This window comes from Gopherus flavomarginatus, chromosome 22, assembly GCF_025201925.1.
Source record: "Gopherus flavomarginatus isolate rGopFla2 chromosome 22, rGopFla2.mat.asm, whole genome shotgun sequence".
Lineage (NCBI taxonomy): Eukaryota > Metazoa > Chordata > Testudines > Testudinidae > Gopherus > Gopherus flavomarginatus.
Genome location: NC_066638.1, coordinates 7141823 through 7168078, shown reverse-complemented (window position 1 = coordinate 7168078; position 26256 = coordinate 7141823). Strand labels below are relative to the sequence as shown.

The 26256-nt window shown below is 42.8% G+C and overlaps 3 protein-coding genes across 15 annotated transcripts in view; 1 reads left to right on the top strand and 2 right to left on the bottom strand.

The window, feature by feature from the left end:
* The window catches only part of RBBP4 (RB binding protein 4, chromatin remodeling factor), a 43265-nt gene extending 41925 nt beyond the window's left edge, over positions 1 to 1340 (bottom strand). For 3 of the 6 annotated variants that reach the window (XR_007770926.1, XM_050932624.1, XM_050932625.1), the window contains exon 1: positions 1215 to 1340. Coding sequence is in view for 3 of the 6 variants with exons in the window: in XM_050932624.1 (XP_050788581.1) it covers positions 1215 to 1230 (16 nt within the window). In the remaining 3 variants the exon portion in view is untranslated. Of the gene's footprint in view, positions 1 to 561; positions 655 to 692; positions 937 to 1214 lie in introns of those variants that run through there. The other 3 variants (XM_050932623.1, XM_050932626.1, XM_050932627.1) reach the window with 3 other exon arrangements.
* Positions 1341 to 6580: 5240 nt separating this feature from the next.
* ZBTB8OS (zinc finger and BTB domain containing 8 opposite strand) overlaps positions 6581 to 26256 on the top strand; it is a 77050-nt gene continuing 57374 nt past the window's right edge. For 3 of the 4 annotated variants that reach the window (XM_050932649.1, XM_050932647.1, XM_050932645.1), the window contains exons 1-6: positions 6581 to 6705; positions 10394 to 10418; positions 13490 to 13611; positions 13895 to 13977; positions 14376 to 14428; positions 22915 to 22955. In XM_050932649.1, coding sequence (XP_050788606.1) covers positions 6618 to 6705; positions 10394 to 10418; positions 13490 to 13611; positions 13895 to 13977; positions 14376 to 14428; positions 22915 to 22955 — 412 coding nt within the window. In that variant the 5' untranslated portion in view covers positions 6581 to 6617. Of the gene's footprint in view, positions 6706 to 10393; positions 10419 to 13489; positions 13612 to 13894; positions 13978 to 14375; positions 14429 to 16029; positions 16067 to 17148; positions 17974 to 22914; positions 22956 to 26256 lie in introns of those variants that run through there. The other variant, XM_050932646.1, reaches the window with a different exon arrangement.
* The window catches only part of LOC127039249 (zinc finger and BTB domain-containing protein 8A-like), a 46793-nt gene continuing 44886 nt past the window's right edge, over positions 24350 to 26256 (bottom strand). For 4 of the 5 annotated variants that reach the window (XM_050932618.1, XM_050932621.1, XM_050932617.1 and 1 more), the window contains one exon: positions 24350 to 25512. In XM_050932618.1, coding sequence (XP_050788575.1) covers positions 25192 to 25512 — 321 coding nt within the window. In that variant the 3' untranslated portion in view covers positions 24350 to 25191. The remainder of the gene's footprint in view (positions 25513 to 26256) is intronic. The other variant, XM_050932620.1, reaches the window with a different exon arrangement.

Here is a 26256-nt window from a genome sequence, read left to right as displayed (position 1 = left end):
TTTTTTTTTTTAAATGCACAAAATTAATATGGACAAGTACATTTATAAGCTGGCAACAAGACAATGAGTGGGCATTTAACAACTAGCTGTCTGCCTGACACTGTCACACTGCTGATACATAGACCATACTTCTACCAAAATGACAACTATTGGATTAAAAATCCCCTGCAGCACATGCAACCACCTCTCCCTCTTCAGATAAAGAAGGCTAATCCAGAACCAATACATAAAAATTCATCACACAGATATAGGTAGCAATAAAAATTAAATATGCCTGGAATACAAAGGAGCAGTGCTAGGCTCAGTTCATACTAGAAATATCCCCAATAAGGCTATGTAGCCCTAAGTCAGCCAATAGATTCCTGTGCATCTCCTCGTGTGACAGGTGAGTTGAATCTAGACTTAGCAACTCACCCTTCACTAAAAACTGCGTTAAAGGTAAGGCATAAAGCTTTCTGTCATTTAGAATGGCATTTTTCTCTAACGTGTTTTCACTGAACATTAAAAACAAAGTCTCTCTCCTTTCATACTATCTAGGTTTGAGCAATCCAGGAATCTTACAAAAATGCAATAGTAGAGATGCGGTTAGAATCCAGACTGTGCAAAGATATTTCCATTTGCGCAGGAGGGGAGTCTTTGGGGGCCCTTGAGAGTTAAACTACTAGATAAGGGCGACTTGGGGAATCACAAACCGCAAAGCCCCGTACGCAGCCCCTAGGAAGCAGCTGAGTGAGTGCAGTTTGCGTCATCTTGCCGAGGGTGCGCAAGGTCCTGACGTTCCCAGGGGCAGGAACTCAGCAGTGACCGTGCGAGGGCGGTGGTGAACCCCAGAAGGGCACCTCCGGGAGCCCCCCCCCCATTTGACATCCCCAGAGCAGGGGGCCCTACGGGAGCAGGTGCCGCGCGCGCGCCCAACAGCTGACACGCTCGTGCCTCTGCGGGACTGGGCCTACCCCTGCCTGCGACACGGGGCCCGCAGCCTGCCCCCCCCCCCCCGGGACGGACCCCGCCCCCAGCCCTTCCCAGGAGGGCGGCCTCGCCCCCGGGGACCGGCTCTATGGGAGACACGGGGAGGGGGACCGCGAGCAGGGCCCCTCCCCCCGGCGCAGGCTCGCCACAGGCCGGGGAAGGGGCCGAGCGGCCCCCGACCCAGAGAGGCGGGAGGGGCCCCAGGCCGGCCGGGGCCTGCGCGTCAGCGCCGCGCTCTCGCCTACCCTCCTTGTCCGCCATGGCGTCGGTGCAGGCGGTGCGGCCAGCCGGCTCCTCGCCTCCCTCCGTCCCCGCCAGCCGCCGCTCTATTGTTTCCTGCCCCCTGCGTGCGGCTCCAGCGCCGCGCGCCCTTCGCGCCATCAGCCGCCAATCACAGCCCGCTGCCGGGCCCCCGCTGCCAATCATAGCGCCGAGGCGACCTCGGCGGGGCGGGCCCAGAGGGCGGTGAGCGCGCTCTCTGATCACGTGGGTGGCGAAGGTGCTGCTGAAGTTCCCCTGGGAGCCGCCATTTTCCAATGTAGGGCGGCATGGACCCTGTTCCTCGCCCGGGTCTTCTTAAAGGGCCAGTAACCAGCATGTGCCCACTTGCGTACAGATCCCACCCACTTGACGAAGCCCTGGCTGGGATGATTTAGTTGGAGTTGGTCCTGCTTTGAGCAGGGGGTTGAACTAGATACCTCCTGAGGTCCCTTCCAACCCTGATATTCTCTGTCTCTATGACTGTCAGCTTCTAGCCCCGTGTGCATGCATTAGTTGGGGTCATCCTGGATGGTGAGATCAGCAATTGCACCCATCTCACAGGTGACACTGTGGAGGCCATGAACAGTCCATCCCCCAAAACTATTTCCAGATGGGCTACCATCCAACCCTATGGCCTGGCACAGCATTATATACTTTTGTCCCATGCCCGATGGTTGTGGCTGTCCCATCTCATCGCACAGGTGTGCCTTCTCTGCCAGCACTATTGGGGTCATTTAAGCGAGTGACTGAAGGGTAAAGCCTGTATGTAATTCCTGCCAGTCAAAAACCAGCACTAGCCCTAAGTGACAAAGTGAGAATTTAAAAAAAAAATTATGAATCCTATGTGTACCTCAGTTTCCCCTATTTACGTGGCTACCCAGTTGGGGGAAAAGGACTGTGGTTGCTCTCAGGGAAGGCTAAGACTATGGCTACAAACATTAGATATAGCCGTGTCTACACTGGTGCTTATGTCAGTGTAACTTATGCTGCTTGGGGGAGGTGGCTTATTCACACTCATGAGTGATATAAATTACACCAACAAAAGTGATAGTGTAGACATAGCCTAAGACATAGCTGTGTCTGTTTTTATAAAGTTTTTGTGTCCGTGCATACTGTGTCTGTGTGTGTGTCACTTGAGTGGACTAGATGAGTGTCATTAAAAAGGACTGGCAGAGAATGGAAAATCCAGGAAACAATGGAAAGCCCATGCACCAGGACATTGACACCTAGCAACTAATAACCTAAATGGAGGAGGATGTCCCTGCTTCTCAGCACAGAAGCTGAGCAGAGGCCCAAGCTGGAGAACAAAGGGATGGAGGTGTGAGGTGGGGACATAAGAGTTGGCTCCTGGAAGAAGGTTGGAGCTCTGGTACCTGGGAACTGAGGAATGAAGTCAGAGACAGAGAGTCTGAAAATGGGGTCCACTACTGCTTGGCTGGTGCTCTGGGCTGACCATAATGGACTATGTTTTAACCTTAATTTCTGTATGCTAACCTAAGGACTTCCTATGCTGTGTTACAACTGACTAATAAACCCTACTGTATTGAAAATGCTATGTTAGTGTCAGTGTAATTACTTGGTAAAGTGCACTAATTCCTGAAGAGCGTACAAGTTTCTAGCAGGACCCTGTCTCAGTTGGACTTGCTGAACAGAGCTCAGTGTGTAGCAGGAGTGATGAAGCCCCAGAAGTTCAGTCTCAGGAGATAGTAAGGATGTATGGCCTGCCCTGGGAAACAAGTGAGACCCCTTGGTGTCTGGCAGATCAAAGGGATTCCTCCAAGATGCTGTTCCAAAACTGGAAGTGTAGCACTGATCTTGTGGATCCATGATAAGGAGTAATATTGTATCATGTACTGGCTAAAGTGCACCAAGGAGGAATATGCAATTGTCATGGTATAAACCCCTACTCTGAACCTTAGCATCCAAAAGATGGGGTACCAGCATGAATTCCTCTAAGCTCAATTACCAGCTTAGTACTTGTAGCGCTGCCACCAACCAGGAATTCTAGTGCCTGGTACACTCCGGTCCCTCCCAAAACCTTGCCCGGGGACCCCCAAGACCCAGTCCCTCTGGATCTTAACACAAGGAAAGTAAACCCTTTCCCTCACCGTTGCCTCTCACAGACTTCCCCTCCCTGGGTTACCCTGGAAGATCACTGTGATTCAAACTCCTTGAATCTTAAAACAGAGAGGAAAATTCACCTTCCCCCCTCCTTCTCTCTCCCCCTCCCAGACTCTCCCTGAGAGAGAAAGTAATCCTAACACAGAGAGAAAATTAACCTTTCTCTCCCCCTTCCCTCCTTTCTCCCCACCAATTCCCTGGTGGATCCAGACCCAGTCCCCTGGGGTCTCACCAGAATAAAAAAACAATCAGGTTCTTAAACAAGAAAAGCTTTTAATTAAAGGAAGAAAAACAGTAAAAATTATCTTTGTAAATTTAAAATGGAATATGTTACAGGGTCTTTCAGCTATAGACACTGGGAATACCCTCCCAGCCTAAGTATACAAGTACAAATTAAAATCCTTTCAGCAAAATACAAATTTGAACTCCTCCCAGCCAAATACACATTTGCAAATAAAGAAAACAAACATAAGCCTAACTTGCCTTATCACCTAGTACTTACTATTTTGAATCTATAAGAACCTGTATCAGGGAGATTGGAGAAAAACCTGGTTGCACGTCTGGTCACTCTCAGAACCCAGAGAGAACAACAACCAAACACTAACAGCACACAAAAACTTTCCTCCTTCAAGATTTGAAAGTATCCTGTCCCTTGATTGGTCCTCTGGTCAGGTGACAGTCAGGCTCACTGATCTTGTTAACCCTTTACAGGCAAAAGAGATATGAAGTACTTTTGTTCTATTAACTCTTACTTATCTGTTCATGACAGCAATGAACAACCACTCATCTATAATACAGGCAGATGGTTCACATACATATTTTAGGTCTCAGTATGCAAGGCTGCATGTTGGTCCAAGCAGTTTTTAAATAGTGCAGCACTACACTAGAGAGACTAGAGGCCCCACTATGCAGTGCTCCAAGATATTTGAGGTCTCCATACTGCATCTAGGAGAGAGCAGAAAAACTGCTCCACTTTATGCAAATTTTTATAAAGTTTGTGTGTCTGTACATACTGCATCTGAGGGAAGTAAATAGACCTAGGAATAAAAATTTTTGTCTACAAGTCACAGCAATCTATTATCAGATAATAGTATGGAACACCCTAAAATCCAGACAATTACGGAATTTGAGAAATAAGGTTCATATTCAGCCTTTAATCTACTTCCTAGATTGTTTGTTACCACCCTTCTTCACCAAAGAGTTTAAACATAACAGACACAATTCAGTTTTTTTTGATTATGTGCCCTGCATAAGGGAAAATCTTTGATGTTTCCTGTCTCCTGATTATTTTCTTAGTTCTCTCCATGGCAGCAAGACATAAATGACCTATATCCAACCCTAGTCAGTACTTTCCCCTTTCCACTTAGATGTGACAGGGATGGACATTATAGAAAACACTACACTGGATAGACACAAACTATACTCTGCCCTTAATCCCAATTTAAAAAAGCTGCCTAGCTGCTGATAAACACGTGGCCTAGCAGTGTACACATTAGATTGGGACTCAGGAAATACAGATTCTGTTTCTGACTCTACTAGTGGCCTACTAGGAGACTTTAGATAAATCATTTGCACATCACTGAGCCTCTATTTCCTCATTTTTTAAAGTGGAAATAATGATACTGACCTCCTTTAAAATCTCCTGATAAAAAGCACTAGGAGAGCTTTTTATTTAGCCCTTCCAAAAAGTCCTTCCCTTCTCCTGAAATTAAAAAGTTATACCCTTATTTCACTTCACATATGCCCTTATTTATAGATTTCCCCTCTTATGTTTTCATTCAGAACATTATTAGCCCTGCATTGTCAACCCCAAATATTGAAAAATAATTACCTTGGCCCATAACAATTGAGAGATTGTTTTAAAAATAATATATATATTTTTAATATATTAAATGTTAGGTCCTTTCCCTTGCCTTTTGTCTCTTTAGGAATCCCTTGCTTTACATTTTCAAGCTTTTCTCTGCAACCACGAGGACTAGAAATTTACTTCAAAAATTTAAAGTTGAAATTATCATGCAATATCATGATTCCAGAACCTGGGCCTTTAAGAAGACACTACACATTGTGAGACCTTCATGATAAAATCACAAGAGCTGGCAACACTGTTTTGAAGCAGTACAATTTCCACCAGCTGTTGAGGATGCTACTTGGATTTAGCTGTAGATAGATCCTTCCACATGCAAGCAATTTAAGGAAAGAGCAAGGCTGGTCACTCCGTGGGGAAGGGGAAGATATGGGAAGGTCCATTTGGGGGATAAATACTTGATTACAGAACCTGCAGTTGATATGTGTTTTCTGGTCCTGAAGTTTATTTCCATTTACCTTTCAAATTAAAACGTGGCTTGAAAGTCTGAAGAAACTGCAAAGAGGCTGATTTTAGGAAACATACTCTTCACTGGGATCTGACAACCTTGTTCACTAGGGACCAGATCCTATGCAGAGCCCCATTGACTTAAGCATTTGTGTGTGTTTTCAGGATTGGGGCCTAATAAACAGTCGTTGCCCTAAAGAACAGATTTCACTTTTATCTGCTGTAGTAACATGGTTGAGAGCTACGGAGTCTGCATGTGTGCCAGCTGCTGTGGTTTTGGTGGGTTTTATAGGGGCTTGTTTTGTAACATGTCTATGTTTAGATTACCATATGCGCACTGGGCATCCTTCTGTAAAGTGCTGAATATCCTCAGATGCCATTAACTTCAGGGGGACTGGAAAACATTTGACACTTGCAAGCTCAGTCAGGCCTCCTATAGAACTGACTTGTTACTTTGGTTTTAACATCATTCTATTATTTATGGAGCATTGGCAGCATGCTTGGGGCATAATGGAAGACATGATTCCTGCTCCAAGGAGTTTACAGTTTGTGGCCCCAAACCTGCAAAGACTTGTGCACATGCTTGATTTACCCACTGAGCATGTTCACCATTCACGCAGTGCATACATTTAAACACACATGTAAAATCTTTGCAGAATCAAGATCTAAAGTTCCCCCATGAATGAAGGATTTGGTGGCATGGGAATTCAAAGAGGCACATTTAAAATATCACAGTTCCACAGCCTCCTACAATTGTGGTGCTAGCTATATTTAGTTATATGAATAAAAGAACTCTTCCAAAATTGCTATTGATTCTCCACAGAGACTGGCCTGATAAAATGAGAACTCTCTCTTTAAGCACCAGCATCACGTGTGGGAACTTCCCCGCCAGTAGCCTGGAAGGGGATGGCCATTTTTATAAAGCAGGAAGTGAGTAGTGCACAAGACAGTGATTATGGCAGACAACTACAGGGACTATAATCTGACAGCAGACCAGCAGGCTATTAAAGCCAAGTATCCGCCCCTCACTAAAAAATATGAGTGTAAGTATTCCTAGCTTTGTCTAGGGATAGTCCATGTGGTGCTGGGGGGGACTATGGAAAGGTGAGTCCCCTTAATACACTAATGCTGCATGCTGTTTTCACTTTCAGATTGTGGGTGGGTGTTTGTAGATTAATTGAAGGGGTTGTTTGTTTCTTAATTTTGTTGAATTATTTTGTGCCTTTCTGTGATGTAAATAACTATACAATGACTTATTCATAAAAAGCAACCGGAGAAACTCTCCTTCTAAGATGTTTCTTATCTCTAAACAAATGCTTAAGATTTTTAGCTGGAGAATATATTTCTTCCATCTTCTTCTCTACTTCTTTTCTGTTTGTTTTGTTTTTGCGTGATGTGCTTTAATTTGCTGCTTTGAGACTTTTGCCTGGGCTTTTTTCCCCCATCCCCTCCCCTCCCCAGGAATTCCTTCCTGCCTTGATTTAATAGCTTTAGGAATTACAGGAAGGACAGCCTGTGTCTAACTGCAGTTTTATTTGGGCAGTGCCCATTTGGGAGAGTAGTTTGTGATATTCATTAGCATATATTTCAGGACTTGTTCCGCTCTCAAGCCTAGTATAGCTCTAATGACAGCATCATATTCCACCAGTCAAAATGGAGTCAATCTTCCTTATGTAATCTGAGATTTTTATTCTCTGGCTGAAATGAGTTAGACTCTGTTGTTGTTGTTTTGAGACAGTTGGTAGGAAAACTAGTCACAAAGCAGGTAAGTGATTATGGAACCAAGAGGATGGTTTTCAGCTGTCATGATCTATATATAGTCTGTTACTTATTTTAGACCTCAGTTTAGATCTGCCTCCAACAAATGTGGTTATTTTGCACACTTTTTTGTTTGTTTTTTGTCTTCTTACTACTGTGTGTTGACTTAAATTCTAGATCCCTAAATTGTGGTTGTATAACATTTCATCTGTGTTAAGGAAATTAATATTACATAATTTAAGATTAATTTTATAGTGTGGGTCCCTGTGCTCCTCATTTTGTAATTCTTCTTAATAGTTTAAAAGCCAATGCCACATATTGGGTTGTTGGCAGCTTAAAAGCTATAAATGAACAAAAAAGGCTTGTGCACTGAGCCTGCAGACACCAGACACCACACTTCTCAGCCTTGAGGGAAAAGAAGAAACTGTCACAGACATCTAGTCATCATCACTTGTTTGCTGTGTTGGTGCAGTAAACACCTTTAATATCTCATAAGAGCTGGCAGAAATCGGTTTTAGCTAGAGATAGGAAGTATAGACTGTGTTCATCTTTGCTTTGAAATTCTGCTTTAACTTGTATATGTTGTTTGACAATGCAACAACACTGACACACACTTTCTAGGTTTCCCCTATTGATTTTAATAACGTTTTTCACTCAATCACTGGCTCACTTACTTTTGTCCTTTTAACTTTGCTCTCAGTTAGATTTTGTCACTTAGGGTCATCGTACTCTTTATTTAAGTGCACTGTCCTCTCTTAAAACCCTTATTGACACACACACATCCCAAAACCTAGCAGTAAAAGCCTTTTTTATGAAAGAGAGGTTTTGCTTAAAATTGACTTTTGTAATCTTAAGGGGTAATGATCAGGATTTGTTGCATACTGCACTGACAATAATAAAATGGAGAAACTGTGCCACCTTGGGTGCGATCACACAAGCACTTAACACTTGGCATAAGTCAGTGGGACTACTAAAGGTAGTAAGCGCTATTGGTCAGATTTTTCAAGAGTGCTCTTCACTCAGCAGCTGTCTCCCCTTCTGGAGGCTGTATTTGTAGGATCGGGCCTAATGTCTGTGTCTGGCACTGTAAGTGTGCAGAGCAGGACTCGTTAGCCCTTTCACTGGACTACTCTTAACATGACTGTACAAAGATCTCTCTCTGCAGTGGATTGTACAGTCCATGTATACGCTTTCTTGGATCAGTTAGTGGCTGATGGCTGATGACCAATGTTTTGACTGTTCGTGTATCTACTTTAACTGCATAAGTTTGGAAATTATTTTTTAAAGACCATTTTAAACGTAAACCTAATGCCTTACAAAGTGCAGCTATACTGGGGAGCCCCCACATAACTGAAGGCATTTAGGGCCTGATCCTCAGAGTTACTGGTGTCAGTGGGAATCAAGTGCTCAAGCTGGGAAAGAGTCAATATCTTTTCTGTAAAGAGAAATCATGCCTCACCAATCTACTAGAATTCTTGAAGGTTTAAAACAAACAAAAGGAAGTATTTCTTCCACAGGTTGACTGTGCTTTGTGTAAACTCTTTGCCAGAGGATGTTGTGAAGGTCAAGACTATAATAGGGTTCAAAAGAGAACTAGATAAGTTCATGGAGGATAGGTCCATCAATGGCTATTAGCCAGGGTGGTCAGGGATGGTGTCCCTAGACTCTTGTTTGACAGAACCTGGGAATGGGCAACAGGGGATGGATCACTTGATGGTTACCTGTTCTGTTCATTCCCTCTGGGGCACCTGGCATTGGCCACTGTTGGAAGACAGGATACTGGACTAGATGGATGTTTGGTCTGACCCAGTATGGCTGTTCTTATGTTCTCCCCAGCTTCCTGTATCGGGTCCTGATCCATCAACATTATGCCTCAAAATTATAGTGGAGAATATTGTTATTAATTATATCACCACACCTTGTTACAAGCCGCAAAATACATTCTGTACCACCTGATGTTTTTTTCTTATTCAGCTCAGTCCCCTCTGGTGTATTATGCATACAGTGGCGGTGGGAATACATTTAAATTGTAAAATTAAATTGGTTCCTACAAGCAGAAGCACAGGGAGGAGCTGAATGTTGCTGAGCTGACCCGAAGAATGGATTAATGGAAGGTGGATAAAAGCTGAAATGGCCTGGAATAGCATTCTAATAAATAAAACTGATTTTAAAAAACAGTGGATACAGTTAGACAACCTGGCTGCATAAAGAAAAGACTAACCTATGCACAGATGTGCTTGTGCTGAGCTGAAGCTGTTAGGAACTTGTAACCACGAAACCTTTTGCGGGTTTGAAGGACTGACTCCTGCTAGAGTAGGGGTGGGGGTGATCTTTGGCAAACTTATTATTGCACGTGTAGGGTTGTTCTATCATTGTGTTTTCTCTGTAATGCTTTCATCTTCTAAGTGCTTACTTAGAAAGGGTTGTGTCAGAACATAACTGTGGGCAATTAAGCTGGCTATAGCTTCTGGGAAGAGAGCAAATCACAACCCTGGTCTATTTAGGCAGTCTGGCTTGCTGGTAATAACACAGTGTAGGCAGGGAATTGTGCCCCCTGGAAAAAACCCACTCGGGAGAGGAATAGAGATGTGGGTCTCTCCCCAAGAGAGGTGATGTCTGGGTGCTGGAAGCTTAAGAGTGGGTGCCCTTGGTGGACCACAAAAAGGGAACACTGTTGCAGCCTTCCCTGAGTTGTACCGTGTTATTGGTGGCTTCACTAGCAAGAAGTTGGCTTTTTGTGGTTTTCTTTTAAAACCTGCTCTGTGGACATGTGTTGACCCTGAATTAAGTCTTTTCCAATGTTGTTGTTTATTAATCAGATTAACCCACTAACTGGAGCGTCAGTGTCAAAACAAGCACAAATTACTATCTTGTTATTAACACGACCTGACTTTTTTTTCTTCCATATTATTGCTTCTTTTTAAACCACCACGATGATCTCATGATAACTATATTCTTTTTCTACTCTCTCAGATCTGGATCACACCGCTGACGTGCAGTGAGTATTTACAGCTGCAATTTCTACTCTTGGGGGAATTGTGTGCCAAAAAATTAAATTCTGTGCACAATATTTTAAAATTCTGCAAATTTTATTTATCAGAATATCCGTACAATCATGCGAGTTTCAATTATTTTGATAATTTATTTCAAAATATCTGTCAGCAAGTTTGCCTGTAACAATACAGACCAAAAAAAGGTTGGTGGTTTTTTGTTTTTTTTTTTTTTTTTTTGACAAACCGATTCCTTACTAGACATATTAGCACAGAATTTTGAGTAGTTAATTTGAATTACAACATGGAACTGTATTGCCTGCACCAGTCAGCAGCAGTGCAAAGGCTTGGGGGTGTTGGGTGTATCAGAGGAGCTGATGGAGAGGGAAGAAGTCTGGAGTGAACCTGGAGGGTTGTTAGATGTGGCTGGGAGAAGTATGGAACAGTTTTTGTTTTGTGTGTTAGGGAGTTCGGAAGCCTTCCAGATGTAGACCCTTGGTGACCCAAAGCCTCTCCCATTCAGTCAGGCACATCTACCCCTCTCCCCACACCTCCCATTCCTATGGGCACAGGCATCAACTTTCTAATGTGCTAGGGGGCGGTGCTCAACCCTAGCTCCAGCGCCGGAGCATCCATGGAGTCAGCACCTATGCCCATGGGTCTCTGCAGCTTCCTTCCCCATCCCCATGTGGCCTTGCATCCCCACGCCCATTCAGCCCCTGGCTCAACACTGTCACCCCACCAGCTCCTGAGCCCAGGCCCCAGTCTGTCTTTCTCTCCCCCCTCCACTAGCTATTCTGAACCCCAATCTGGCGCACACACAGCTGCCGTGCGTTCCCCACTCTGTCCTAACCTGGCTCTGCAGGCAGGGTGCAGTGATCCTGGGGGAATTGTGCACCACTGTGCATGCACAGATTCCCCCCCACCCCCCGAAAATTAATTCTGCACCAGAAGTGTTGCAGTTCCACCTTTCACCCACCAGGTGGTGCCAGAACAGCCAACAGCATGAACGCAGCCGGCTGTTCTGGTGCCACAGCATCCTCTGGTGGGCAAAACGCAGAACTGCAGCACTTCTAGGGCAGAATGTTTGGGGCGGGGGGGCGGGATTCTATGCATGCAGAGTGGCACAGAATTCCCTAAGGAGCACATTTCTGTGTGTAACCTTACTAAGATGAATTCTTCTATCACATTTGATGTAAATCAGGAGTAACTGTGAAGTCAGCAGGATTGCATCTATGTAAACTGTTGTGAGAGGAGAATCGGGCCAAATAAGCATTCCATAAGCTCAAAAGGGATATATCTAAGTGTGCTCAGGTGCTGGAACTAGGGCCTGGGGGTGCAGCAGCACCCTCTTGCTTGAAGTCGTTTCTATCATGTATAGGGTTTAGTTTTGTTCAATGGCTTTCAGCACCCCCACTGTAAAAGTGGTTCCAACACCACTGCTGAGATGCTAGATATTTTTCGTTTCATTTCAACAATATGGTTTCTCTTGGGAGGACACGGGCAGGGGGGGGAGGGGAATATAGTCATCTGTTTCTCTTTTTTGATAAGGTTGTGACTGGTTCCCTGGGGTACAGCTTGGGACCATGGGACTGCTGTGCCCCATAAATTCTCCAGCCAGGCTGTCTGTCATAATGCCTTTCTAGTGACCAGCAGCAAACCCCTGCAGGAGCTATCATCACTCAGCACAATGGCATGTGGAGCCCCACAGCCAGCTAGATTGCATGAATGCTCCCAGAGCCACTCATGAATCACACCGGGAAAGGCACCAACTAGCACTGGACTTGAGGAATATACCATCTCGCACTGTTGAAGATGGGCAATACAGATTTTATTAATTGGTTCACTGCTTCATTAATGGGAAGTGGATATACACCAGCCTTTGCAAAACCTGAGCAGATTTACCACACGCTTCAGGCAAATTCACTGGTAAAGATAAACAGTTAAACAAATTTATTGACTACAAAAGATTGACTTTTTGCCTATCACTTAAAAATCTGTTAGTTACCAACAGAAATAAAATATAAGCCTTCAGTCTAAACTCTCAACCCTACTAGACTGGGCAACAACTAGATTAAGCAGTTTTTCTCAGCCCACTGGATATTGCAGTTCATAGTATGCAGATTTCACCCTTGACATCTGAGCCAATCCCCTCAGTTGGAGTCTTTAAAGTGTCCTTGTTGCTTGCAGCATAGGTGGGTGAAGGAGAGAGGCCAAGCCTGGGCCCCCTGTGTTCAGTTTTATACACTCAGTCCAGGTGCTTGTGGAACACAAGTCCAGGCATGTCTTGGGGTATTGCTGAGTCTCCAGGCAAGGTTGAGCAATTCCCCTGATGTGTCCTGATGCAAATTAGTCATTGAATTGTAGTGCCCTTGCTGGACAATGGTTGTTTGACACCCTGCCCAGGCGTTGGTTACTTTCCTTGCTGTTGCCTCTGGGGAGCTAATATCTGGCTGATTACCCATTTTGCAGCATGTTTTAGTGACAACCATACAACACAATTCTCATAACTTCACATACATTAATGATATACATATATGGATAGAGAAATTACTTTCAGCAGATCATAACCTTTCCTCTGATACTTTACGAGGCATGCTTTATATGTAATATCACAATTCTATACAGATGAGGAATATGGGGGTAGGCTGTTAACGGTACTCCCCCAAGGTACAGAATGTCACAAAAGTATGCCTACAGTGCTCCTGAAATAAGTCTAAGCTACATGGAGGTGTTTAATTCTTCAGCTCTTTGTCTATTCTCTTCAAACTCAAATTTTCATGATACCTCTTATTTCCAAGTGGTTTATTTCCATGCATGCCAACTGTCCTTTAGGAAGGACATCACTACTGTTAGTAAAATATTTTACTACTTTCCCACTGTCCTTCCAAAAGGAAGCCCCTTTCCTCTTGCAATATTTAAGCTGTGCTTCCCTAATCTTGGGTAATGGCAGGTCTGCACTTCTCTGCATTCACTTCCTTTCCCACTTATACTAGCGCCCCAATCTTTCATCTACACGCCCCCCCCCCCCCACTTTCTTTGTTAGTGTTCTATGATGGAGTAATGCTGATGTCTGCAGGTTACATGCCTGGGGAGATACTTTGGAAGAGACATTTGAGCAATGTGCTATGGCCATGTTTGGCTACATGACTGATACAGAGACCGTTGAACCCTTGGATACTATAGAAGTGGAGGCAGAAGGTAAGAAGGCAGTGGACCTATTATATGAACTCGTTGAAAGAGAAATGCATTGAAATAAAAAGGTAAGTACTACATCTAAGGAGCCAAGGTCAGTTGACTCCTTAGATGTAGTACTGGTACAGATGTATTAAATCAAGATTTATACACAGATAATCTGAATCTTCTAGTACTTTGTCATCAGGAAACTGCCCCTTTGATATGGATTAGAATAATGTTTGGGAAGTTCTTGACTGGGCTCCCAGTTGAGTCACTTTCTCTCTCTCTCTCTGCTTCTATCCTGCAGGACATGACCTGCTCTCTCTTCTCTATAACTTCTTGAATGAGTGGCTGTATAAATTCAGTGCTGACCAGTTCTTTGTACCCAGGGTAAGCCTCTTCTATCTTACAGGACAGGAATATTCCCTACCAACACCTGCTCTATGTACAGCAGTATCTGGGGCAGGAAAGGTGGAACCAACAAACCACTTAGACCCACCAACATATGGGGGGATTGTAGACACAAGGATGGGGGGAGGCAAGGAATATACTTAGTTTAGCTGTTGTAAATGCTAATGAATAGGTGCCATTCTACTGTAATAACTGTTCTATGTACATCTGAATTCTGAACACCAGTGTCTCTCTGAGGCTGCTCAAACGTTGGCTTTAGGTTCTGATGATGATGTGAATATTGGCTTTGTATGGGGGCATGTTCACTGGGAGTCTTAATTTGGTGGTATAAATCCTCTTAATGGCAACGTTTCCCCCTGTTTCTTTTTACCTTGCAGGAGGTGAAAGTGCTTTACATTGACCGAATGAGGTACAAAATAAGATCCATTGGGTGAGTAATCAACACCATCTCTTTAAAAGCAAAATTCTGAAAACCAGTGAATAAAGACTAGGAAGGAGTGTGGGGCCTTGAGCAAGTCCCTCTATCTCTGTCTTGTACATAAAATTTAAGTATCTACCATGCTCTCTGTCATGAGGATTAACCAGCCAATGTTTTTTGTAAAACTGTATAAATACTACTACTTGTTCTGAAGCATTTCAGACAGTCACTATCAAAGACATGGAAGCAGACCAGAAATACAAATAATCTGAGCCCAGAACTTCAGGGAATTACTTAATACAATGCAGGGGACTGTAGGCAAATCAACTTCTCTCCACTTCCTTCTCCCTGTTTTGTAGGCCTTTACTAGACTAGGATTTACAGGTATGATGTTAGACTGAGCTAGCTCAGTCTAACTAACCTGGTCTAAAAGTCTAATTGAGACAAAGCAATTGTACTTCAGAACATGTGAACCTGATGGAGTTTAAACTCTACACTCCCCGCTAGGTTTTATCTTGACCAGTTTGAAGTGTTTGAACTATAGCAGCCTTATTAAGATTAGGATGTTAGCACAAGGTTAGCTAACACATTTTCCTGGTGTGGATGTGGCCCTAGTCTAGACAAGAACATAGATGCCTCCTTTCATTCCCACTGGAGAACTTCTATAGCATTTACATTCTGAGGGGTTGTTGATTCCGTGGATTTACTGGGGGATTAGCTTTTCTGACTGTACACTATGTGTATTGTACTTGCATGAGGAGACTTGGAAGGACCAGAAAAATTTGAATCCTTCTTTTTAAGAGTGAATCTCTAATGCATAAGTGAAAGGAAAATGGGCTTTGTTTGTTCTCCTCTTCCTCCTATCTATGTTAAGTACTTCTCTGGGACGCTTTATTTTTAGTGCCTCACAGGCTTTAACATATTTATCCTCACAAAACCCCTGTGAGGTGTGGAAGTGCTATCATCCTCATTTTACAGATGGGGGAACTGAGACCGTAGCAGGCTAAGTAATTTGCCCAAGGTCACATAGGAATTCTGTAGTAGAGGCCAGTTTTTATGTCATGGGTTGCTACCTAACCACTGGCTCATGCTTCCTCTCTTCCACCCACATCTCTCCTAGTAACCCTGGCTTATGGGAGTGACCTTTCCAGCAATTAGTTGGAAAAGTCAAATTCCCCTCCATAGGGTGCACAGACTCCACCAAGGGATGGTGTGCCAGTGTCTCCGCTACAGTGGGAGGTACATGTTTTAACTACTAGAGAGGGTGTAGTGTGGTGTTCCCTGAATTACTTAGTTTTTTTTTTTTTTGTTAATAGCTTATAAAATGGTCCAAGAGGCTAGAGCTTGGAACAGGAAGCTTTTTATATATTTAAACAAGCATGGTACAAATAACTAGCATCTGTGCTGGGATGGCTCAGCTCTCTGAGGGAGTAACTATCCCCACACAACCTCAATAGTTATGCTATGAGAGAACTAATGAGGAGAGTTAATCTGATGTTTACCATAAAGTGGATTTCCTCCAAGTGTCAATGGTAGCTGCTGAATTAAACCAAAGTTTCAACAATCTCTTCATACTTATTTGTGGGTTTTTTTGTTTGTTTTTGTTCCCTAAGGTGGGGGGAAGAGTTCTCTTTATCCAAACACCCTCAGGTATGTAACGATTGCTCTGTGTCTTACAGTCTCATGTGTATGACAAAGGCTTTTCTCCCAAGTTAAGAGAGCCACTTACAAACTTTTCTGTGTAATTAGATGCCAGTATTGCCTCTGATACCAAAGCCTTGGCTCACTAACTGCCATTTGTGAATGCAGCGATTAATACTCCTGAAACTGAGTGTCTGGGTGATTACTCATGAACTAGCAGCAGTGAGAAGTCAGTTGTCTTGTTGAGCCAATGAAATGCAAGCCAATCCAAAGTCAGGGTGCTTACACTGACATTAGCTATTAGGGTGCTCTTTTGTAAATTCTCTAGAGAGTCGGTAATTAACTAATATAATCCTTCCTGATTACCTCCCACATCACACAAACTGTGGTGTTCTATTGTGGCTAGGAGATTAGAGTTCATGCTCTGCAGGAAGTAACTTTGTTTTGCTACTTTCCCATCAGTCAGTGACCTAGACCATGACTACATGGTGGTGTCCCAACCTTTGCACTCATAACAAGTGCAGCACAGCTGTGCTTCTGGGGAAGGAGTCTTATTTATGTAAACATTACTAAGCGGTTTTCAAACTTTTTAGGCTTTGTCCCCCTTTTGAAATGTAGTCTACTGCATGTCCCCATCTGACATAGCACACACCCTCCCCTGCCTATCATGTGCCCTTCCCAGTTTCTGCCTTCCATTTAGCAACAGCTTCTAGAAGTTTTAACGGAGGTCAGTCAGGGGGTGGAGGTGGCATTCCCTACTTGAGCTGCTTGGCATCGCTGTCCCAAGCCACCTGGTGTCCCCGCTCACTCCTGAACCTTCTTCCACACTCCCGCAGGGGGTACTGCCCCCAGAGTTTGAAAATCTCTGTACTAAATAAAATATATCTGCCACTATGGGATTTTTCTTACGTACCCCCTGACAAGAGCTCACGTACCCCTAGGGGTACACATACCCCCGTTTGAAAACTATTGTAAACTGAATAGCATTCCCAGGAAGCCTGTGAATATTCATGTATTGCTGTGATTCATGCAGAGCCACTGCTGGGGCTCAGGGTCTACAGACTCTAATTTCCTGTGCCTATTCCCTCCAGGGTACTGAGGTCAAGGCAATAACTTATTCAGCAATGCAGATCCATGAAGAAGAGACTCCAGAAGTGTTTGTCATCATTGACATATAAAATGAGAAGAGAACTGCTGAAAGGAGTGAATACTTGTCATTGCTGGCAAAGGTCCCACACAGACTCTGTCATCTGTCTGGAAATAATGGAAAAATTGGCTATAAATGTATTCTAATGCTTGGAGCCAAGAAGATGCTCCATCAGCTGGGAGGAGGAATCACAGGGAACAGCCATCTATGATTTTACTCTTGAGCATGGTGAACCAGGCTGGGAACTGCAACTCTAGAAAGGAGAGCTAGGTTTCTCTGGTGAGAAGAAAGGAATTTATAGGGAGTCTCTCAGTAGCACTGGATACTTTATATTGTGGTGTTTGTTTGTTTGTTTGTTTGTTTGTTTGTTTTTAAAGGCCAGCATTGGTACTGGGTTCCTTTTTAATGTAGGTGGGGGAAATCAAAAGGGGGTAATTATTAATAATTTTTGTTAGCAAAAAATATATTTTATTGAGATAGCAGGAGGGTGAGAAGACTACATTGTAATAGATCTGCACACTTTTGCCTTCTTTTAGAGAAACTACCTCTCCTCTGTTTTGCGCTGCTATGATACAGATTTTAATTTGCTCGTTCCAAAGTGGCATCTCTGTTTCACTTTATTTAAAGCTTCTGAGGGTATGTCTACACAGCAAAGTAAAACCCATGGCTGGGCCATGCCAGCCGACTCAGGCTCTGGGTGCAGAGCTGTTTCACTGCTGCGTAGACTTTCAGGCTGGTGCCCAGGCTCTGGGACCCTCCTACTTCACAGGGTACCCTGCTCTGCTGCTAGTCTGGTCTAATTAATAAGTTTTAACATGGTAAATCCTTTTTGACATGTCTGTGTTTAAAATGACAAGATGTTACACCAGTATTCTATAGAGATCCAGTGGTGCTGGATCTCTATAGAATACTGGTGTAATGAAGCATGTGTTTATGTGAGCATGTAGTATAGTGCTAATGTTTCCTCCTGCCCTTCCCACAAGTAGAGCCTGCATTCAGCATTTCTGGTGTAGAAGGGAGCCTACCAGGATCTGCATGTCCCAGAATAATTAGATCTTGAATACGAAGGGCACGTCTCTCCTGTTCCAGTGATGGCAGTCAATAAACTAGCTGCTGCTGCTTTTGTAAGACAAGACTGTAGAAACAGTACAGAACATTCCTCCACTATCGGACAATGCATTGTAATGCAGGAGGCAAACTCTGACTGAACACCTTTCCTGCAGAGAAGTGTGTATAAATGTCACCTTTTCTTCATTGTGCTACACAGTTCTGAGCCCTTGCATGTAAACAGTGTGGAAGGTTCATTTGCCTTTCTTTAAATGGGAAGGTATATTTTGGGTTGGCCTTTACCAGCAAGGGATGGTTGGGGGTATGGTAGTGGGGAGGAGAAAAAGAATAATTACAGCACGTGGAGTTTTTTGGAGGGCAGGCCTGAGTAAATTATATTTGCAGCAACTCTGCCAGAGCTCTGTGAAAGGGTTTTAGGGCAAACTAGAATTGGGAACTATATCTTTCACAGTAGTGTACAAGTCAACTATGCAAGTGATGGTCCTTTGCTATTTGAACATTACTGCATATAGGGATCCATGCAGGACAATGGTCATCTTTTCAAAATGACAGCTTATGAGCTCTCCTTTATTATCAGCATAAGGACTGGGACCTTTGAAAAGGGAAGGAGCAAATCACAGACAAGTATCAGTAACATCTCTTCTGCAGCTGTCTCTTAAGTTTGGCTCAGTATAGCATGTTCAGAACTAAGGTGACCAGACAGCAAGTGTGAAAAATTGGGATGGGTGTTGGTGGTAATAGTTGCCTATATAAGCCAAAGCCCCAACTATCAGGACTGTCCCTATAAAAGTGAGACATTGTCACCCTAATGAATCCCACTGCCCACTACCTCAAAAAGGAAGTGTCTATCATACTAAAACGAGGAAAGGTTAATATTGTGTTCACTATCTTCCCTTGTTCCATTCTATTTTGAGAACAATTACAAAGTGTAGAAAGGGCTACCCACTTCAAGCAGCTTTCTTTTAAAATGTTTCGCTTAAGACTGACTTAAAGGGAGGAATAGGTTTTCTTACAATCATGTTACTGTGCATGTGTCCATCTAAAAATCTTTTAGTTTATGTATAGTGCAAAATAAAGTTGACCTAATTGTGCAGGTGTTATAACAATCTACTGAAAGCAGCACCTCCTAGAGGTGAGACAGAGTGGTAGGGTTAGTTTTGTAGGTGAAGTAGGGAAAATGCCACCACCAGTTTCCTTCCCTCTCCCTCCAATTGACCCTCTGCAACTGTTACACATGGGCAATGACATATTGGCTAAACTGCCCAAGCTGTTGCAAGATGTACAGTTGTGTTGGCTGTCCACTGCTGCCCTCCACCCCAGAGCTGGCTGCAGAGCTGTCCTGTTTGTCTGGGAAGGGTGGGGTTGTGCATGTGTGAGCCTGACAACTAGTTGAGCTGATGATCATGAGTGGGGTGGGTATGTAATACAGCGTACGATGGGGGGGTGGGGGGCAAGCCAGGGCTGTGAGGGAAGCTGGGCCTCAGCTGGACACTACTAGGCCAATGCTGGCTGGTGGGGTGGAGCCAGAGAGTGGGTTGGTCAGGAGGGTTTATAGCATAAGAGTGGAACCAAAAGACACCCCTGTCTGAGGGCCAGGGCGTGAACAGGGACAGTCTCCCACCCAAGCCAGCCCCTGTCCCTCCCTCATGGCAACTCATCACCCCATTGGGCAAAAACAGACTGCTGATTAGTTCAGCCAGTAGCAGCGCGGAGTTGACATGGGGCCAGCGGGAAGCGCTGGAGCTTTGTTTACTCCACAGAGCTATTTAAGAGCCGGGTCAGATCCCACCCACGCAAGGCAGCTCATCAGGAAGGAGTTCTATTGGACCAAGTGGCTGTCAATCAGATTAATCTAGTGAGCCCAACTTCCCATTGGCTGTCAAGTGGCTGTATTCAGCCAATGGTGCTTCGAGTTGGGATTCTGTCAGGAGAGCAGCCTCAGGCGGGTCAGGTTCAGTGCCTGACGGAGTTTCAGGTGGGGCTGGATGTGGCACATGGGATCGATTTTTGGCATGAGGGGCCTAGTGTGGTCCTCACTGTGGGGAAAGCTCAAGGGGCAGTGGCAGTGAAAGCCTGAGCAGAAGGCCCTGTAGGGGAGGTTGGGGGGGGGGGGCCCTCCTGAGGGGGCAGGGTGGCAAGGGCTGGCTCGTGATGGGGCTAGAGGTGAGAACGGGGAGGTGGGGTGAGGCCACTGGTGCTGGAACAATTTGTATAGTGCGTGGGGGTGGGGTGGGGTTGGGGGTGTGTGTGTGCTGAAAGCCATTGAACAAAACTAATCTCTCATGCTGGAAATCAAAGCCGGGGGTGCAGCCTCACCTATAGGTGCTGGAACTAGGGGTACTATCGCTGTATGACAGTATTTGAGGGGGGGCCTACTGGCCCTGTAACTAGACAGCGGCCAGTGGGCTAAGCAGAGGGAAGGAGAGAGGGCTGTTGCTGTAAGAAGGGGAGGGTGTCCTAAGAGGAGGCTGGTGGATTTCTCCTACAATACCAAGCACTACCTGTGAGAGGCACAGAGTGGGTGGGTGTTTGACCTCAAGGTCGTAGGGGGAATCGGTATGTTTTAAATTTAAATCATGAGGGGGGAAAATAATGTTCTCTGTGGAGAAAATGTGAAATGTTAGGTATTTTATTTTTTTTCTAAACATGAGTGGGCACTAGGTGGAACCATCTCCTGAAAAAGTTAGAAGAGACTTGAAACTGCTGCCTCTTGCAATCATTCAGCCAGCCCCTGAATGAGGGAACTGGCACTCCCGGGCATCTGTATGGGCCCACCTCACTGCTAAAGTTGAAATGGATTTTCTGTGGAATGGGTCTGCTTGCAAATATGGAAACAAAGGCTCTCCCTCACTACCATATGGGCACCCTCCGCAAATGTCTTTTTTGGTGTATTTTGGGGTTCCTGAACAACATCCCTGGAGTGAAAGCCTCAGTGTGTGTCTGTGTGTGGTTTAAAAAAAAAAAAAAAAATGCAGCACAGCCAATAGCAGTACAAGCTTTTTCCATGAGCCCGGATGATCGCTTAGGCCTATTCCACGGGGACCATCCCAAGGAATGGAGAAGACAGTTCAGCTTCTGTTCCCATTCAGTCTTTAGACTGCTGAAACTATCAACATGGTTGTCAATTCTTATATTTTCCTATGACATGGACACATTTTTGCCAACAACTGGACTGAGCCTCCTTCCTCAAACTCCAAAGATCTGTCCGTGTGGTTTTTTTTTGGTTTGTTTTTTGTTTTGGGTCACACCCAACCTGTCCTGGCTTTGAAAAAAATCTATACTCTGAAAACATTATTACATTTTAAAATATTTGAAAATGTAAAGTTTTTTTATTTTTTGGGAGGGATGGAAAGTGCTGACCTCATAGGTGCATATGTGGCTCCCCTGCAGATTAAGGGCTTGTGCTTGTGGGTGAAATTTGACATTTGTTTTATCTTTTTAATACTGTAGAACCATCTTTTTCCCATTTATATTTTACTCATAATGCCAAATTTATTAAAATACATTTGAAAGGAATTCACATACGTATACAGTACAATATAGCAATTTAATTTTTTAAAATATTTTGTTAGTGTTTGTAAAGAATTAAAAGCTATGAAAAATCACTTTTAAAATAAAAGTTGATTTTACTAATGACATGACTACATGTTTCGTTTTGTTAAATACATATTTACATCTACAATCTGGTAGTTAAAAATGAGTAAACTTTAAAAAAAAAAGTTTTAGATGCAAAAGGAATGCTCTATTAAAAAAAAAAAAAATTTCCTGCTCAGACTAGAGAAAGCATAATGTGTCTACAAACATAAATAGGTGTCTCACTTTTTTTTATTTTGGGGCATACTTTTGATTGTATTGCATATTTATTTATTTTTAAATATATACTTTACCTTTTGGGAAGGCTGCATCTTTGAAAAGAGCATCGTTCATACATTTACAGATACTATAGGTTTGATTAATAGATTTCAGCTTGCGCAGAATGCTTTTGTCTGCTTTCTCATACATTAAATCAAGTGTAACTCCATACTCGTCACAGATACTACTAGATACTCATCTGTTTCAGGGCATAATGGAAAACATGTCCTCTGAGGCCCCACTCATCCATGAAGTAACTCCATTTACTTACTGCAATGAAATTACCCCATTGATTAATTTGGATCCTTATTTCAAAGCTGCCTACTCATTTACTCTGAGCAACCTCACATGCTTTGTCTGTCCGTCTCTCTCTCTCTCTCTCTTCCCTTCATTCACTTATCTTACACTGGTCTTCTCTACCCCTCCATAAAATCTAGCCACTTTTGGTATTTGATAGTTTTTTAAAATATGCATAAATGTGGTCTATATTACACTATGTGTTGGTAGCACAGGAACTGCTGCACCCTTGCTGAACAATGGATAAGAAATTTGCTAATGTAGGTAAGAACCACATTTGCAGCTCCTTGGGTTCAGAACAGCCTTATCTGTCTTTTCACCTCAACTTCAGATATTTTCAAGTCTCTTCTGGAAGTATATCTCCATTGTTGATCCCTGTTAAATTTATTTTTTCCTCTTTCTGTGCAACTTCCATTTAACTGTAAAATGTTTTGAGTATGTAAAAGATACTATATAAATATTGTAATAATGCAAAAAAATTCTTTGCTTTTAGGAGGTGTGACACTTGCTGGGTAAAACTTTGGACTTTGGTAGGTAAGAAACAAACCAATTTATATTTGAAATGCTTGTTTAAAGTATATAGGCCTTAATGAATGGACATGCCAAAAACTAGTTTGAATTCTACGTGCACTCATATTCTAAAGGCTTGTCTATACTACAGGTTATGTAAGTATAATTTATGTTGCTCTGGGGTGTGAATAAGCCTCCCTACCCCAAGAGTGATGTAAGTTACACTGACTTAAGTGCAAGTGTGGACAGTGGTATGTTGGTGGGAGCAGCTCTCCCCTGTTGGCATAGAGTGTCTTCACCAGATGTGCTACAGTGGCGCAGCTGCAGCCTTCTAGTGTAGATTAGCTTTTAGATTGTCTGAAGGCCTGTTCAGCCCATTGAAATTCAGCAATCTCATGTCTATTGCAGCTGGAGGCTGAGAGTAGTCGTGCCCCATAGGGGCAATTCACTGCCTGATGATAACCACAGCACAAGTAGGCTCTGGCTACACTCCATCTCTGTCCTGACATTTCCTACACTCGGGGCTATAAGGAAATAGTGGCAGAGCTGTTCTGGGGCAGGCAGGGTGTAATTCTCTAAAGGCCATTTCTGCCAGGTTTGCTGTCACTTTAGGTCACTGGAGCAGTGTGAAGGGGACTGGGATACAGGAGAGAATCAGGCCCATTGTTGCTACTTAGTCTATAGCCTCCTATTTCAAAGCTTGTTCAAGAACCTTTTGTTTACCTTTAACTCATGAAAGTCATTTGTTCTCCTGCAGTTATATTGAGAACTAGAAACTGGGTTTCTCCCTATGGGAGAGAGCTGTGGCTTCTCTTCATAAGGCTGACATTCTCCACTCATGAGCCTCCCATTCACCACTGCCAGTGTTTAGTGTTTCTTTTTTGCATTTCCCTTTTGAAGTATTGTAGTAGTTATCACTAAGAATTCAGTGTTTCTAGGATCTAAAGGTTTTGCTAAGTCCACATAAGAACGTATGTTTGAGCATTCTACAAAGATGGTTCTTAAGGATTAAAAAGACAGATCCAGGACCAGGGAAAGTTGCCTTTCACACAGCTCACCAACGTAGACTAGGGGCTCAATTCTGTATTGCCATTCACCTTGTGTAGTCCAAATCAAATTCTCAAAGTGTGATCTGTATTTGTTTACCAAAAAAAGTTCTAAAATTAGTTAATGAATTGTATTTTAAATTTGTATGTTTTTAGCCCTCAGTCTCAATTGTCACTATACTTAATATACTGTGGTTTTTTTGTTACACTGAAAACAGGAAATACTTCCAAATATGCTTGAAGGATTTATGTCACAAGTCCAATTGAAAATAAGACTTCTGTTCCCAAATCGTAGGTGCCTGAAAATCTCCCCTATCATGCCTAACCAATCCCCTTGAGCAGTTTAATGCAAGTCCTGAACACATTTGTTAAAAATAAATAAATAAATAAACCCTATGTAAAGATTGCACTTTTAATATTAGTCTTATTTCAAAGCAACTCTGTTTATAGGTAGTCTAAATTAAAAAGCCTCAGCAGTGTGAATCATGTTGTTCATTTGAAGATGCAAACGCATTCCATCCAAATGCAGGTTACTGAACAGAACAGCTAGTCTATATAGATATTCGTTAAAATGCTTTTTCTTGTAACTAGTAAAAGGTAACATTTTTTGAGAAAATGCTACTCTAATAAACAGATTAGTCAGATTATAATTACATTTGATATTTGTAATAAAATTTACAAGTAAGTTTCATAAGTGTACATGTCGGCTAAATACAGTATTTACAGAAAATATTTAACTACTGGCTTTAAGTATTTTCATAGTAACTGATTCAGTAGTTCTTGCTTTGATGCAGCAGGCAGAACATTAAACCTATTAAGAGAGACCTTTTAGATTACTGGAACATCTTAAACAACTTTGTTCTAACAAAGGCTTTGAAATAAAAGAAGGAAACCCGGTTCACGCTTCCATTCAAACAGGAAGTTTGAGGTGGTCTTTGGTTTACCATAAAATAAGTCATTAATAGCTCTCCAGATATTCAGTTGTTTCTGGCCAATTTTCAGGGATCTTTACATTGTAGCAAAAAAACATAGCTGGGAAGAAGTTCCTATGTCCAAAACGATGTGCACATTAGATTGTAGGCCTTATTTTGCTCCCACGCAGTATTGTTAAAAGATCTATTAATGATTAAGTAGATCATTGTCTCTTAATTGGCAAGACATAGTAAGTCAGTGATGAGAAGAGCACTAGTAGATTTCACTTGAAATACAACTATCTAAAATTTGGTTTCACTTTCTTCGGTCTCATCTGTGCTATCATCATTAACTTGTTGGATGACAAATTTATCAGGTTCATCCTCCATCTCTACATCTGATCTGTGCTCTTCATCCAAGTGCCACTCAGAAATTTTGTTTCCTAGAGAGATAGTAAGAGGATGTTCTGCATCTAAGTCATCATGAATTCGGTGAATACCTGCTTCAACTAGACATTCGTTACATAGTCTGTAGCGCCTTGTTCCTTGTTGAACCACATGTCCTGTTAGGTCGGTGACATGATTCTTACATTTTCTGCAGATAAGTTTACCAGCTTGATGTATCTAGAGATTTAAAATGGAAGATATCAGCTTTCATCCAAAGAAGGGTTAATATAACTTTATTTTCTTTGAGAAAACATCTACAGTAATTTTCATAAACTGAGAAATGCATTAGATCACCCTAAAAATAAGGGGATTATAAGCACAAGACTTCTAGAGCAAGAACCAACAGATCTGCACTGATTTATTTAATAAAGTCTCTAGTACAAATACACTGGATCATTAACTATCTTTGATTAATTTTCATTTTGTAGTTTTAGAACACTCCATCTGCACAATAAAGTATCCGCTTATCCGAAGGGGAAAAGCTTTCTTTCTACCCCGAGCTGTTTATGCAACAAAAGGCACACATAAGACAGAATGCTCTGCATCTGTGGTACAACTATCTTTTTATTCAAACTGGAAACCAAGTTACTAACTGGTTGCAGGTATTCACATGGGCATGGTGTATCTGTGCACCAAGACAAATATGGGATACTTGAAAAAAGTAATGGAAATGCCACACTATTATTTCAGCACTTCAAACCTGATTTACTTACATTTTTCAATTCTTAAGTAGATTAAAAGCTAGTTTTTGCTATCTACTACTAATTTGTGGCTACTTTGTTCACTACCACAACTCAGTCATTTGAAGACCATTTTTTTCTAAATTGTACCTGTTGTGCTTTTCATATAGCCCTTTCTTTTAAATGCTGCTTAAGGTTTTTTAGACAATGTTATATTATACAGTTAGTTATTTCTAAATCA